This window comes from Hypanus sabinus, chromosome X1 (assembly GCF_030144855.1).
Source record: "Hypanus sabinus isolate sHypSab1 chromosome X1, sHypSab1.hap1, whole genome shotgun sequence".
Taxonomy (NCBI): domain Eukaryota; kingdom Metazoa; phylum Chordata; class Chondrichthyes; order Myliobatiformes; family Dasyatidae; genus Hypanus; species Hypanus sabinus.
This window is the reverse complement of record NC_082738.1, coordinates 4,030,792-4,043,993: the sequence shown is the minus strand read 5'-3', so window position 1 is coordinate 4,043,993 and position 13,202 is coordinate 4,030,792. Positions and strand designations below refer to the sequence as shown.

Here is a 13,202-nt window from a genome sequence, read left to right as displayed (position 1 = left end):
GGCTTTATCAACAGAGGATACTTCTGTTGCTTCCCAGGGTCCCCCACGAGTTCAGATTCGTTCTGTAGAGACTTGTTCAGAACATCAAAGGATTTCTGCCTAAGTTCTCCTAAGTGCATGCGGAGCAGCTTGAGTTTCATTGCTTCCTCCAGCTTTGCCACTGGCGTGAAAATTGGTAGAAGTTAATTCTGGTCCAAGAAGGTTTTCTTCCATTACAGCCAGCTTCCTGCAGTCGGTTTTGCCATAGGTGCAGCCCAAAACGGATTGGGTGCTTGGAGTAGAGTGGCCATTCTTGCTTTGATCGCACCCTCGTCGCCAACAGTAACGTATGCGCAGAGCAAGAACGACAATGGAGCAGTAAGATAAAACGTTTTCACTGACTCATGTTGATAACAGTACACGCTGAGCAATTTACTGTGCGGGATCTGCAAACTGGGCCCGCCAAGATGAAAACATGCGCACTTGAAAACCTGCACAAAAATAGAGTGCCTCCCGTGCAAAGGAGGCCCATCGATTCACCGCGCAATCAATTGGCTGCACTTGCCATATTTCGCAATCGATCTGATATGGTCAAATTTCTGTGCTATTTTCTGTATTATACATTGCCTTACGACAAATAAGGAGTCTATTTGTCCCATCAATCCCACTTCTGCACATCTCCCTGTAACCCATTCTCTCTCATATTTCCATCAACTCCATCCCAAGTCTGTGCGTTCTACCTAGTAGCCAGAGCTGTGGGAGGGAACTAGAGCATGGGAGAATCAGAATCAGGCTGATTATCACTGACATATGTCATGAAATGTGTTGTTTTGTAGCAACAGTACAGTACGAGACAGAAAATTTACCATAAGTTACAAAAATAAATAAATAGAGCAAAAGAGGACAAACATACATTGTCAAGTGCAAACTCCACAAAGACAACACCTGAGCTCAAGATCAAACCCAAGTCATCGGAGCACTACTTGCAGTGTTAGTGTGCTGGTCTGGTTATAGTTACACATAGGATAAATATTCTTCATTGTACTATATTTAAAAAATCATCGATAACTGGAATGCTTTCAAGGGAGTAAACAGAATTTTTGAAAAAAATCTTACCAGCTCACTTCTAAAACCTGAATTTGAAAATCTCCTTGTCTGACTGGATATATATTTTCTTTCCATAAGGTCAATAAAGATCCTAAATTAAATAAGTTTTAGTAGGAGGGATGTTAGAGGTAGGTTTTTTACATAGGCAGTGGCAAGCACGTGGTACAGGCGTAGTAGAGACAGATACAAAGGTGACATTTAAGAAACTCTTAGATAGGGACATGGATGATAGAAAAATGGAGGGTTATGTAAGTTAGATTGATCTTGGAGAAGGTTAAAAGGTTGGCACATCATGGGATGAAGGGCCTGTACTGTGCTGTAAAGATCTACATTCAATGTTCTCAACTTAGATCCAGAGAAGAACAAGTCCAGCACTTAAGACTGCAAATAATTTGGACTCCGTTTTGGTTCTCAGGAGATTTCTGCAAGATAGTTTATATGAAATATGTTAAAATTAATAGGAATGCTGCTATCGTCAATGATCATGCTAAAGATAATGTGATTAAAGGCTATTGGGGAGAGTTTAAACTCGAATTGCTGGGTGGGGGGGGGGGTGGTTGAGAACCAAACTGAAGAGACAGGAAAGGGAGGTTGGCTCACAAACAGTGAAAGCTTGCAGACAGTGCGAAAGGGAGGATAGGCAGGTGATAGAGAAGGGACTCAGACTGATGGTTTGAGATATGTCTATTTTAATACAAGGAGTGTTATGAATAAAGTGGATGAGCCTAGAGCGTGGATCAGCACTTGGCACTATGATGTTGTGGGCATTACATATAGATTGGGTGAACCAAATTGGTAAGGGTGCTGAGGAAGAGGATTTCTTGGAATGTATGCGGGAGGGTTTTCTGTAGCAACATGTCAAGGAACCAGCTAGAGAGCAGGCCATTCTAGATTGGGTATTGAGCAATGAGGAAGGGTTCATTAGCAATCCTGTCATGCGAGGCCCCTTGGGTAAGAGTGACCATAATATGGTGGAATTCTTCATTAAGATGGAGAGTGACATAGTTAATTCAGAAACAAAGGTTCTGAACTTAAAGAAGGGTAACTTTGAAGGTATGAGACATGAATTAGCTAAGATAGACTGGCAAATGATACTTAAAGGGTTGACGGTGGATATGCAATGGCAAGCACTTAAAGATCGCATGGATGAACTACAACAATTGTTCATCCCAGTTTGGCAAAAGAATAAACCAGGGAAGGTAGTGCACCCATGGCTGACAAGGGAAATTAGGGATAGTATCAAGTCCAAAGAAGAAACATAGAAATTAGCAAAAAAAAGCGGCACACCTGAGGACTGGGAGAAATTCAGAGACCAGCAGAGGAGGACAAAGGGCTTAATTAGGAAAGGGAAAAAAGATTATGAGAGAAAGCTGGCAGGGAACATAAAAACTGACTGTAAAAGCTTTTATAGATACGTGAAAAGAAAAAGATTGGTCAAGACAAATGTAGGTCCTTTACAGTCAGAAACAGGTGAATTGATCATAGGGAACAAAGACATGGCAGACCAATTGAATAACTACTTTGGTTCTGTATTCACTAAGGAGGACATAAATAATCTTCCGGAAATAGTAAGGGACCGAGGGTCTAGTGAGATGGAGGAACTGAGGGAAATACATGTTAGTAGGGAAGTGGTGTTAGGAAAATTCAAGGGATTAAAGGCAGATAAATCCCCAGGGCCAGATGGTCTGCATTCCAGAGTGCTTAAGGAAGTAGCCCAAGAAATAGTGGATGCATTAGTGATAATTTTTCAAAACTCCTTAGATTCTGGATAAGTTCCTGAGGATTGGAGGGTGGCTAATGTAACCCCACTTTTTAAAAAAGGAGGGAGAGAGAAACCAGGGAATTATAGACAGGTGAGTCTGACATCGGTGGTGGGGAAAATGCTAGAGTCGGTTATCAAAGATGTGATAACAGCACATTTGGAAAGAGGTGAAATCATCAGACAAAGTCAGCATGGATTTGTAAAAGGAAAATCATGTCTGACGAATCTTATAGAATATTTTGAAGATGTAACTAGTAGAGTGGATTGGGGAGAGCCAGAGGATGTGGTATATCTAGATTTTCAAAAGGCTTTTGACAAGGTCCCACACAGGAGATTAGTGTGCAAACTTAAAGCACACGGTATTGGGGGTGTGGTATTGATGTGGATAGAGAATTGGTTGGCAGACAGGAAGCAAAGAGTAGGAGTAAACGGGACTTTTCAGAATGGCAGGCAGTGACTAGTGGGGTACCACGAGGCTCAGTGCTGGGACCCCAGTTGTTTACAATATATATTAATGATTTAAACGAGGGAATTAAACGCAGCATCTCCAAGTTTGCGGATGACACGAAGCTGGGTGGCGGTGTTAGCTGTGAGGAGGATGCTAAGAGGATGCAGGGTGACTTGGATAGGTTAGGTGAGTGGGCAAATTCATGGCAGATGCAACTTAATGTGAATAAATATAAGGTTATCCACTTTGGTTGCAAGAACAGGAAAACAGATTATTATCTGAACAGTGGCCGATTAGGAAAAGGGGAGATGCAACGAGACCTGGGTGTCATTGTAGACCAGTCATTGAAGGTGGGCATGCAGGTACAGCAGGTGGTGAAAAAGGCAAATGGTATGTTGGCATTCATAGCAAAAGGATTTGAGTACAGGATCAGGGAGGTTCTACTGCAGTTGTACAAGGCCTTGGTGAGACCGCACCTAGAATATTGTGTGCAGTTTTGGTCCCCTAATCTGAGGAAAGACATTCTTGCCATAGAGGGAGTACAGAGAAGGTTCACCAGATTGATTCCTGGGATGGCAGGGCTTTCATATGAAGAAAGACTGGATCGATTGTTTCCGATGTTGGGTAAGTCCAGAACGAGGGGTCACAGTTTAAAGATAAAGGGGAAGCCTTTTAGGACCGAGATGAGGAAAAATTTTTTCACACAGAGAGTGGTGAATCTGTGGAATTCTCTGCCACAGGAAACATATGAGGCCGGTTCATTGGCTATATTTAAGAGGAAGTTAGATATGGCCCTTGTGGCTAAAGGGATCAGGGGGTATGGAGAGAAAGCAGGTACAGGGTTCTGAGTTAGATGATCAGCCATGATCATACTGAATGGCGGTCCAGGCTCGAAGGGCCGAAGGGCCTACACCTGCACCTATTTTCTATCTTTCTATTACAGAGACTTGGATGGTTCAGGGGCAAGAATGGTACTTCAAGTGCCAGGCTTTAATTGTTTCAGAAAGGACAGGGAAGGAGGCAAAAGAGGTGGGGGCGTGGCACTGCTGATCTGAGGAGGAAGTCATGGAGGGGCTTTCTATGGAGTCTCTGTGGGTGGAAGTTAGGAATAGGAAGGGGTCAATAATTCTACTGGGTGTTTTTTGTAGGCCACCCAGTAGTAACAGGGACATCGAGGAGCAGACATGGAGACAGATTCTGGAAAGGAGTAAAAATAACAGGGTTCTTGTGGTGAAAGATTGTAATTTCCCAAATATTGATTGGCATCTCCCCAGAACGAAGGGATTAGATGGGGTGGAGTTTGTTAGGTGTGTTCAGGAAGGTTTCCTGACACAATATGTAGATAAGCCTACAAGCCTTCTGTACTTGATCTGGTATTGGGAAATGAACCTGGTCAGGTGTCAGATCTCTCAGTGGGAGAGCATTTTGGAGATAGTGATCTCCTTTACCACAGCATTGGAGGGGGATAGGAACAGACAAGTTAGAAAAGCCTTTAATTGGGATAAGGGGAAATATGAGGCTATCAGGCAGGAACTTGGAAGCATAAATTGGAAACAGATGTTCTCAGGGAAATGTAGAGAAGAAATGTGGCAAATGTTCAGGGGATATTTGTGTGGAGTTCTGCATAGATATGTTCCAAAGAGACAGGGAAAGGATGGTAGGGTACAGGAACTGTGGGGTACAAAGGCTGTTGTAAATCTAGTCAAGAAGAAAAGAAGAGCTTACGAAAGGTTCTAAAACCTAGGTAATGATAGAGATCTAGAAGATTATAAGGCTAGCAGGAAGGAGCTTAAGAATGAAATTAGGAGAGCCAGAAGGGGCCATGAGAAGGCCTTGGCAGACAGGATTAAGGAAAATCCCAAGGTATTCTACAAATATGTGAAGAGCAAGAGGATAAAACGTGAAAGAATAGGACCAATCAAGTGTGACAGTGGAAGAATGTGTATGGAACCGCAGGAGATGGCAGAGGTACTTAATGAATACTTTGCTTCAGTATTCACTACAGGAAAGATGTTAACGATTGTAGGGATGACATGCAGCGGACTGAAAAGCTTGAGCATGTAGATATTAAGGAATTGGATGTGCTGGAGCTTTTGGAAAGCATCAAGTTGGACAAATCACCAGGACCGGACAGGATGTACCCCAGGCTACTGTGGGAGATGAGGGAGGAGATTGCTGAGCCTCTGGCGATGATCTTTGCATCATCAATGGGGACAGGAGAGGTTTGCAAGGATTGGAGGGTTGCAGATGTTTTTCCCTTAGTCAAGAAAGGGAGTACAGATAGCCCAGGAAATTACAGATCAATGAGTCTTACTTCACTGGTTGGTAAGTTGATGGAGAAGATCCTGAGAGGCAGGATTTATGAACATTTGGAGAGGCATATATGATTAGGAATAGTCAACATGGCTTTGTCAAGGGTAGGTCGTGCTTTACGAGCCAGATTGAAGTTTTTTGAGGATGTGACTAAACTCATTGATAAGGGTAGAACCATAGATGCAGTATATATAGATTTTAGCAAGGCATTTGACAAGGTACCCCATGCAAGGCTTATTGAGAAAGAAAGGAGGCATGGGATCCAAGGGGATGTTGCTTTGTAGATCCAGAACTGGCTTGCCCACAGAAGGCAAAGAGTGGTTGTTGATGGGTCATATTCTGCATGGAAATCGGTCACCATTGGAGTGCCTCAGGGATCTGTTCTGGGACCCTTACACTTTGTGATTTTTTATAAATGACCTGGATGAGGAAGTGGAGTGATGGGTTAATAAGTTTGCTGATGACACAAAGGTTGGGGGTGTTGTAGATAGTGTGGAGGGCTGTCAGAGGTTACAGTGGGATATTGATAGGATGCAAAACTGGGCTGAGAAGTGACAGATGGAGTTCAACTCAGATAGGTGTGAGGTGGTTCATTTTGTAGGTCAAATATGATGGCAAAATATAGCATTACTAGCAAGACTCTTGGCAGTGTGGAGGATCAGAGGGATCTTGAGGTCTGAGTCCATAGGACCCTCAAAGCTGCTACGCTTGTTGAGTCTGTGGTTATGAAGGCATACGGTGCATTGGTTTTCATCAATCATGGGATTGAGTTTAAGAGCCGAGAGGTAATGTTGCAGCTATATAGGACCCTGGTCAGACCCCACTTGAAGTGCTGTGCTCATTTCTGGTCTCCTCACTACTGGAAGGACGTGGAAACCATAGAAAGGGTGCAGAGGAGATTTACAAGGATGTTGCCTGGATTGGGGAGCATGCCTTATGAGAATAGGTTGAGTGAACTCAGCCTTTTCTCCTTGGAGCGACGGAGGATGAGAGGTGACCTGATAGAGGTGTATAAGATGATGAGAGGCATTGATTGTGTGGATAGTCAGAGGCTGAAATGGATAGCAATGAGAGTGCATAGTTTTAAGGTGCTTGGGAGTAAGAACAAAAGAGTTGTCAGGGGTAAGTTTTTTATGCAGAGTAGTGAGTGCATGGAATGGGCTGCCAACAGCGGTGGTGGTGGCGGATACAAGAGTGTCTTTTAAGAGTCTCTTGGACAGGTATATGCTGCTTAGAAAAATAGAGGGCTATGGATAAGCCTAGGTAATTCTAAGGTAAGGATATATTCATCACAGCTTTGTGGGCTGAAGGGCCTGTATTTTGCTGTAGGTTTTCTATGTTCTAAATATTGATTCTTACTTGAATGAAGGTTCAGAGCGGGTCTTAAATATGTGGCTTAAAGATTGGTTTAATAAGAGGCTCAAGGACTGGTGTGAGAGAAATGGAAATAAATTCATGGGATTTTGCACCAGTGTTGGAGAAGGAGAGAGTTGTTCTGAGGGACCGGCTCCAGCAGCACCATGCTGAGGCCAAGGTCCTGAGAAATTGAAGAGCAGTGCATAGAGCTTTAAACTAAATTTTAGGGGGTGGCGGTAGCCAATACTATAAAGAAAACTACCAGAAGCATTTTTTGGATATATATACAGAGCAAAAATAAGACAGGAATGTACATTGGACCACTGGTGAATGACTGGAGAGGTAGCAATGGTGGATAAATAAATGGAAGATGAACTTAATAAGTAATTTGTATCAGTCCTCACTGTGGAAGACACTAGCAGTGTGCCTGAAATGCTGGAGTTTCAGGAAAAAGAAATGAGTGTACTTGTTAATACCAAGGAGAAGGTGCTTGGGAAGCTGAAAGGTCTGAAGGTAGATAATTCAAATGGACTACATGTGCTACACTCCTGAAGTTCTGGAAAAGATTGATGAAGAGATTGTGGGAGCATTTGTAGAAATCTTTCAAAACGTGCGAGGTTCTGGATTGGTTCCTGAGTACTGGGAAATTGCAAATGTCATGTAAGAAAGGAGTGAGGCAAAAGACATAAAATTGTCACCCAGTGAGCCTGACTTCAGTGCTTGGAAAGATGTCCATTATTAAAGATGAGATTTTGGGGTACTTGAGGGGAAATCTTGCCTGAAGATGTATTTGAATTCTTTGAAGACATAACAGGTAGGATAGACAAAGGAGAGTCAATGGATGTTGTGTACTTGGATTTTCAGAAGGCCTTTGCTACGAACCCATGGTATTACAGGAAAGATACGAAGATGGATAGAAGATTGACTGACTGGCAGGAGGCAAAGAATGGGAATAAAGGGGATCTTTTCTAGTTGGTTGCCTGTGACTAGTGATGTTCCCCAGGGGTTGGTGTTGGGGCCACTTCTTTTCACATTATATATGTCAATGATTTGGATGATGGAACTGATGGTTTTGTGACCAATTTTTCAGATGATACAAAGATAAATGGGTGGTGGTGGTAGTAGTGAGGAAGCAGGGAGTCTGCTGAAGGATTTAGACAGATTACGAGATTGGGCAAAGAAGTGGCAGATTGAATATAGTGTGAAGAAATGCATGGTCATGCATCTTGGTAGAAGGATTAAAGGTGTAGAGTATTTTCTAAATGGGAAATTAATTCAGAAATCAGAGAGGCAAAGGAACTTGGGAGTACTCGTGCAGGATTTCCTTAAGGTTAACTTATTGGGTGGGTCAGTGGTAAGGAAGGCAAGTGCAATGTTTGCATGCTTTTTGAGAGGACTTGAACATAAGAGCAAGGATACGATGCTGAAACTTTATAAGGCATTAGTCAGACCACATTTGGAGTTTTGTGACCAGTTTAGGGCCCCTTATCTAAGAAACAATGTGCTGGAATTGGAGAGGGTCCAGAGGAGACTTATTAAAATGATTCTGGGAATGAAAAGGTTAATGTATGAGGTGTGTTTAATGACTCTAGGCCCGTACTCACTGGCGTTCAAAAAAAATTAGGAAGGGCAATCTCACTAAAACCTACTGGATATTGAAAGGCCTAGATCAAGTGGACGTGGTGCGGATGTTTCGTATACTGGGACAGTAGGACTAGAAGGCACTGTCTCAGAATGGAGGGATGTCCATTTAGAACAGAGCTGAGGGGAAATGTCTTTAGCCAGAGGGTGGTGAATCTGTGTAATTCATTGCCATGGATGGCTGTGGAGGCCAAGTCATTTGGTTTTTTTAAAACAGAGATTGACAGGTTCTTAATTAGTAAGGGTATCAAGGGTTATGGGGAGAGGAGAAGGCAGGAGAATGGGAAGGATAATACATCAGCCATGATCAAATGGCAGAGCAGACGCAATGGGCTGAATGGCCTAATTTGGCTTTTATGTCTTCTGGTCTTATCATCTTATTATTTCCAATACTCTGGATACTAAATCAAAGACTTCTGACATCAGTTATCCTTTAATCCCTGACACAGTTTACACATCAGTTTTACATTGGATGATGTAATTCTCTGATTAATATTCTTTTTGAAGTATTTCAGAGGAATTTAAGTTAAATTATTCAGGAATTACAACTGTAGCACATTCCCACAACAACAAAGTCCTTGCATGGCACAGTAGCACGTAATGAATGACTTAATCTTCTCTTTCGTCTTTGGTTATTTTCCCACAATTGCATCAGTTACCACCCCAAATCTGACAGCCACTTCATTCCTGAACCCTTGATGCTCAAGCCCAGGACCTTAAACCTTTCAATTCCTCTTGCTTGCCCTGATTAAAATCAATCACTGACCTTTGGATCCTTCTAATCTCCAGATTACTGAGACCACTAATGTGTACCTAGTTTCCATTACCCAGTGCCAGTTAGGTGCACCAGGTCAAACTCAATTCTCAGCATCGAGGTTTCTCACTTTATGAAGCCTGTGTATGAAGACATGTTCAATACCAATAATATGTTGAAATGTGCATTTATTCCTTCAGCTGCATTCTGCTAAAGACCTGATCGGCAGCCACTACTCACTCGCAAGTGACAGTGTACAGAAAAAAGATGATTCCCACAATGGTCCCATCGAGGATGAGTGTAGCATGGTAGAGGAAGGAGGGAGTCATCGAGCATCTCTGACTGTCCCACACACCAAGCCAGTCATCTCCGTAACAGTGAATGGAGTTGTTTCACAAGATACTGAAAATGGGACAGCACCCAATGGCAGGGTTTTGCCACCCGGACTCATGAATAAAGTAGACATGAGCAATGGAGTAAGTTACTTTTTATTTTGATTTCATCATTGCGTTGACTAGTTTAGAGCATATGTTTCAGGAGTACGACAGGAAGGTAGCCATGGAAGAATAAGGTGGAGGAATACTCATGCATGGGAAAGAACTCAGAGAACTTGCAGATAAATTAACTGTGGTTTAGATTCAGGTTTCAAAAAACATTGGTCCATAGAAGCATTGTAATGTAGTGGTCAGCACAACACTTTACAGTACCAGTGACCTGTGTTCGATTCCCGCCGCTACCCGTAAAGAGTTTCTACGTTCTCCTTGTGACTGCACGTGTTTTCTCCAGGTTCTCCAGTTTCCTTCTACAGTCCAAAAATGTGCAGGTTGGTAGGTCAATTGGTCATTGGAAATTGTCCCACGACTAGAATAGGATTAAATTGGTGATAGCTGGGCGGTGCTGCTCGAAGAACCGAAAGGGCCTAATCTGTGCTGTATCTCAATAAATAAATACATAAATAAATAAATGAAATTTTCAGAAGCATCTACAATGTACATTTAGGAGTAATGTACCTTGCTTCCTCAAACGAATTTTATAAAAAGATGTTATGGAAATTATAATCTTGTACTACTTTGGGGATGGAACAATTGAAGGGGAAAAAAACTGCTTCTGCAAATAAATCATTATTATCATAAGTTGAAAGAGCACTAAAGCAGGCTATTTGGCCCATTGATTTTGTGCTGACCATCAATCATCCAATTATACTAACTCTGCTAATTCTACATTAGGCCCATTTTTTATCCTTTCCACTTTCCCATTAGGTCCCACCAAAACCATCACCCTCTGTCACCCCCACTTGTTAACCAGAGCATTTAATTTTAAGTTCATTTAAAAATAACTGGAAGGAATTTGAGTAGAAATTTCATTCTCCAGAAAGCAAGATGAACAGAAATTTGCTCCAAGTAAATTTTCTGCAGAGCAAAGCCATTATTTTTGATGCCGAACACAAACTTTGTTCTCAAGATACCAAATCATACATCACCGCCATACCAATCCCCGGGCGCACCTTGACACTTTTTGAGGGAGAACCAAACTGTTTCTAACCTGAATGGATTTGTGTGCCAAGGTCTTCAGTTCCTTAATGTTTTCTAAAATATTCCCAGTCATTCTATATCAAGGGTTCCCAACCTGGGGTCCACAGACCCGTTGCTTAATGGTATTGGTCCAAGGCATAAAAAAAACTTGGGAACCCTTGCTCTATAAGTTTACCTTTATTAGGACTCCTGAAGTGCATCTCCTCACATTCGGGATTAAATTCCACCTGTCATTGCTCTGCGCAATTTACCAATTGATTAATACTTTTCTGTAAGCTAGGACTATCCTCCTCACTATCAACACTGTCACATTTGTGACAAAAACCATAACAAAACTATTCAGCATGTTTATGATCATTTCTGGGATTTCAAGAACAGTTCCAAGAAGATTGAGAGGAGATTTGATAGAGGTATACAAAGTTATGAAGGGTATAGATAGGGTAAATGCAGTCAGGCTTTTTCCACTGAGGTTGGATGGGACTACAACTAGCAGTCATGGATTAAGGGTGAAAGGTGAAATGTTTTAATGGTAGAGGAACTTCTTCACTCAGAGGGTCATGAGAGTGTGGAATGAGTTGCCAGTGCAAGTGATGCTGGTGCATGCAAGCTTGATTTCAATGTTTAAGAGAAGTTTGGATAGGTACATGGATGGTAGTGGTATAGAGAGCTATGGTCCCAGTGCAGGTTGGTGGGAGTAGGCAGTTTAAAAATTTCGGTGTGGACTAGATAGGCTGAAGGGCCTGTTTCTGTGCTGTGCTTTTCGATGACTTTATGACTCTGTGCTACCATTAATCAGATAATAATTTCAATGAACAGAGTACTAAAGAGCTGTTTTTTTTTCCAGTGTTGTAGTGCAGTCAATTTACCCAATTATTGCAAAACTGAAACATCAATTGCTTTCACAAGCTTGAAAAAATCTGCAGATGCTGGAAATCCAAGCAACACACACAAAATGCTGGAGGAACTCAGCAGGCCAGGCAGCATCTATGGAGAAAGGTATAGGCGATGTTTTGTGCTGAGACCCTTCAGGCCTGCTGAAGGGTCTTAGTCCGAAACATCAACTGTTTACTCTTTTCTATAGCTGCTGCCTGGCCTGCCAAGTTCCTCCAGCATTTTGTGTGTGTTGCTGTCAATTGCTTTGCTTTATTGTCTAAGAGTATGTTCATTGGCAATGGCATTGGTTTTTGATTCACAACCAATATCTTGTTCTGAATTTCTCCCTGCTCCTTTGTAGGTATCTGGTAGGGATGCTGATGACGAAATCCCTGGGTCAAAACATACCTCCCTGTTTCTAGAAGAACCAGCATCCTCAAAGAAAGATGGGAGTGTAGCCAGTGTATACAGTAATGCTTTACAAGATGGTAAGATCCTTCTACATTTGAAAAGGAATCAAAGATCGTATAAACTTTAGTGTGAAGTGAAAACAGAAAATGCCGGAGATACTCAGGTCAAGCAGCATCCACAGAGAGAGAAACAATGTTAACGTTTCAGGTCAAATGACATTGTTCAGGTGACAGGTCACTAAACTGAAACATTCACTGCTTCTCTCTTTACAGGTGCTGAGTATCTCCTGATTTTTGTTTTCTAACTCCTCCTGCAAGTTGTTCATAAGCATTCCAGCTCTGATAGATTAATTTGATCCTCATTTAATGCTTGACCAGTTCTTTCCATGATTTGAAAGAAAAAAATTGCATGAAGAGAAAGGAATTAAAGACAGTGTTTGTTTTGGCGCAGAATTGCTGTCTCTTGCTCCTTGTTCTTCCAGCATGACCTCCAGCAGAGTTTCTTGCTTGGAGGTCAACTCCAAGTCTCAGTTCAGGCAACCTGGTGCATACACAGAACAGTTTTGGACAATCTGAGGGTTCCTGCCTCAGACTCGCTGTCAGTGTGATGTCTTTGACATCCAGAAGCACTTGACTACACTCTGGGCTCATAAGAAATGTATAATGTTTAATTAATTTTACTTATAAAGAGCTAAGATACAGTATATACAAAGATAAGAAAAAAATCAGCTGAAATAATTGAATCTGACTTGAATGAATAATTCAAACAATTAGAACTTTGTTGAGGAAACCAGTGAAAGGGGACTTGTGTACTTCAGCCAATGTTAATCCAGTGAAGAGTGAGTGCCAGAACTCAAACTGGAAATTCTGGACAGGATTTGCTGTTTTATTGAATTCCATGAGCAGCCTACTGGAGCAGAACAGGAGCAGCCTCAATTGACAGGTGCAGGGAAGTAGAAACCACTATCAGTTGACAACCACAGTAGACATGGACAAGAGATTTCCATGGGCTTACCTAGGTAAGTCT

The 13,202-nt window shown here is 42.0% G+C and overlaps 1 protein-coding gene across 1 annotated transcript in view; it reads left to right on the top strand.

Moving 5' to 3' along the window:
* scn4aa (sodium channel, voltage-gated, type IV, alpha, a) overlaps window positions 1-13,202 on the top strand; it is a 208,052-nt gene that overhangs the window by 130,748 nt on the left and 64,102 nt on the right. The window contains exons 11-12 of the mRNA XM_059955687.1: window positions 9,561-9,836; window positions 12,127-12,253. Of these exons, the coding sequence (XP_059811670.1) occupies window positions 9,561-9,836; window positions 12,127-12,253 (403 nt within the window). The remainder of the gene's footprint in view (window positions 1-9,560; window positions 9,837-12,126; window positions 12,254-13,202) is intronic.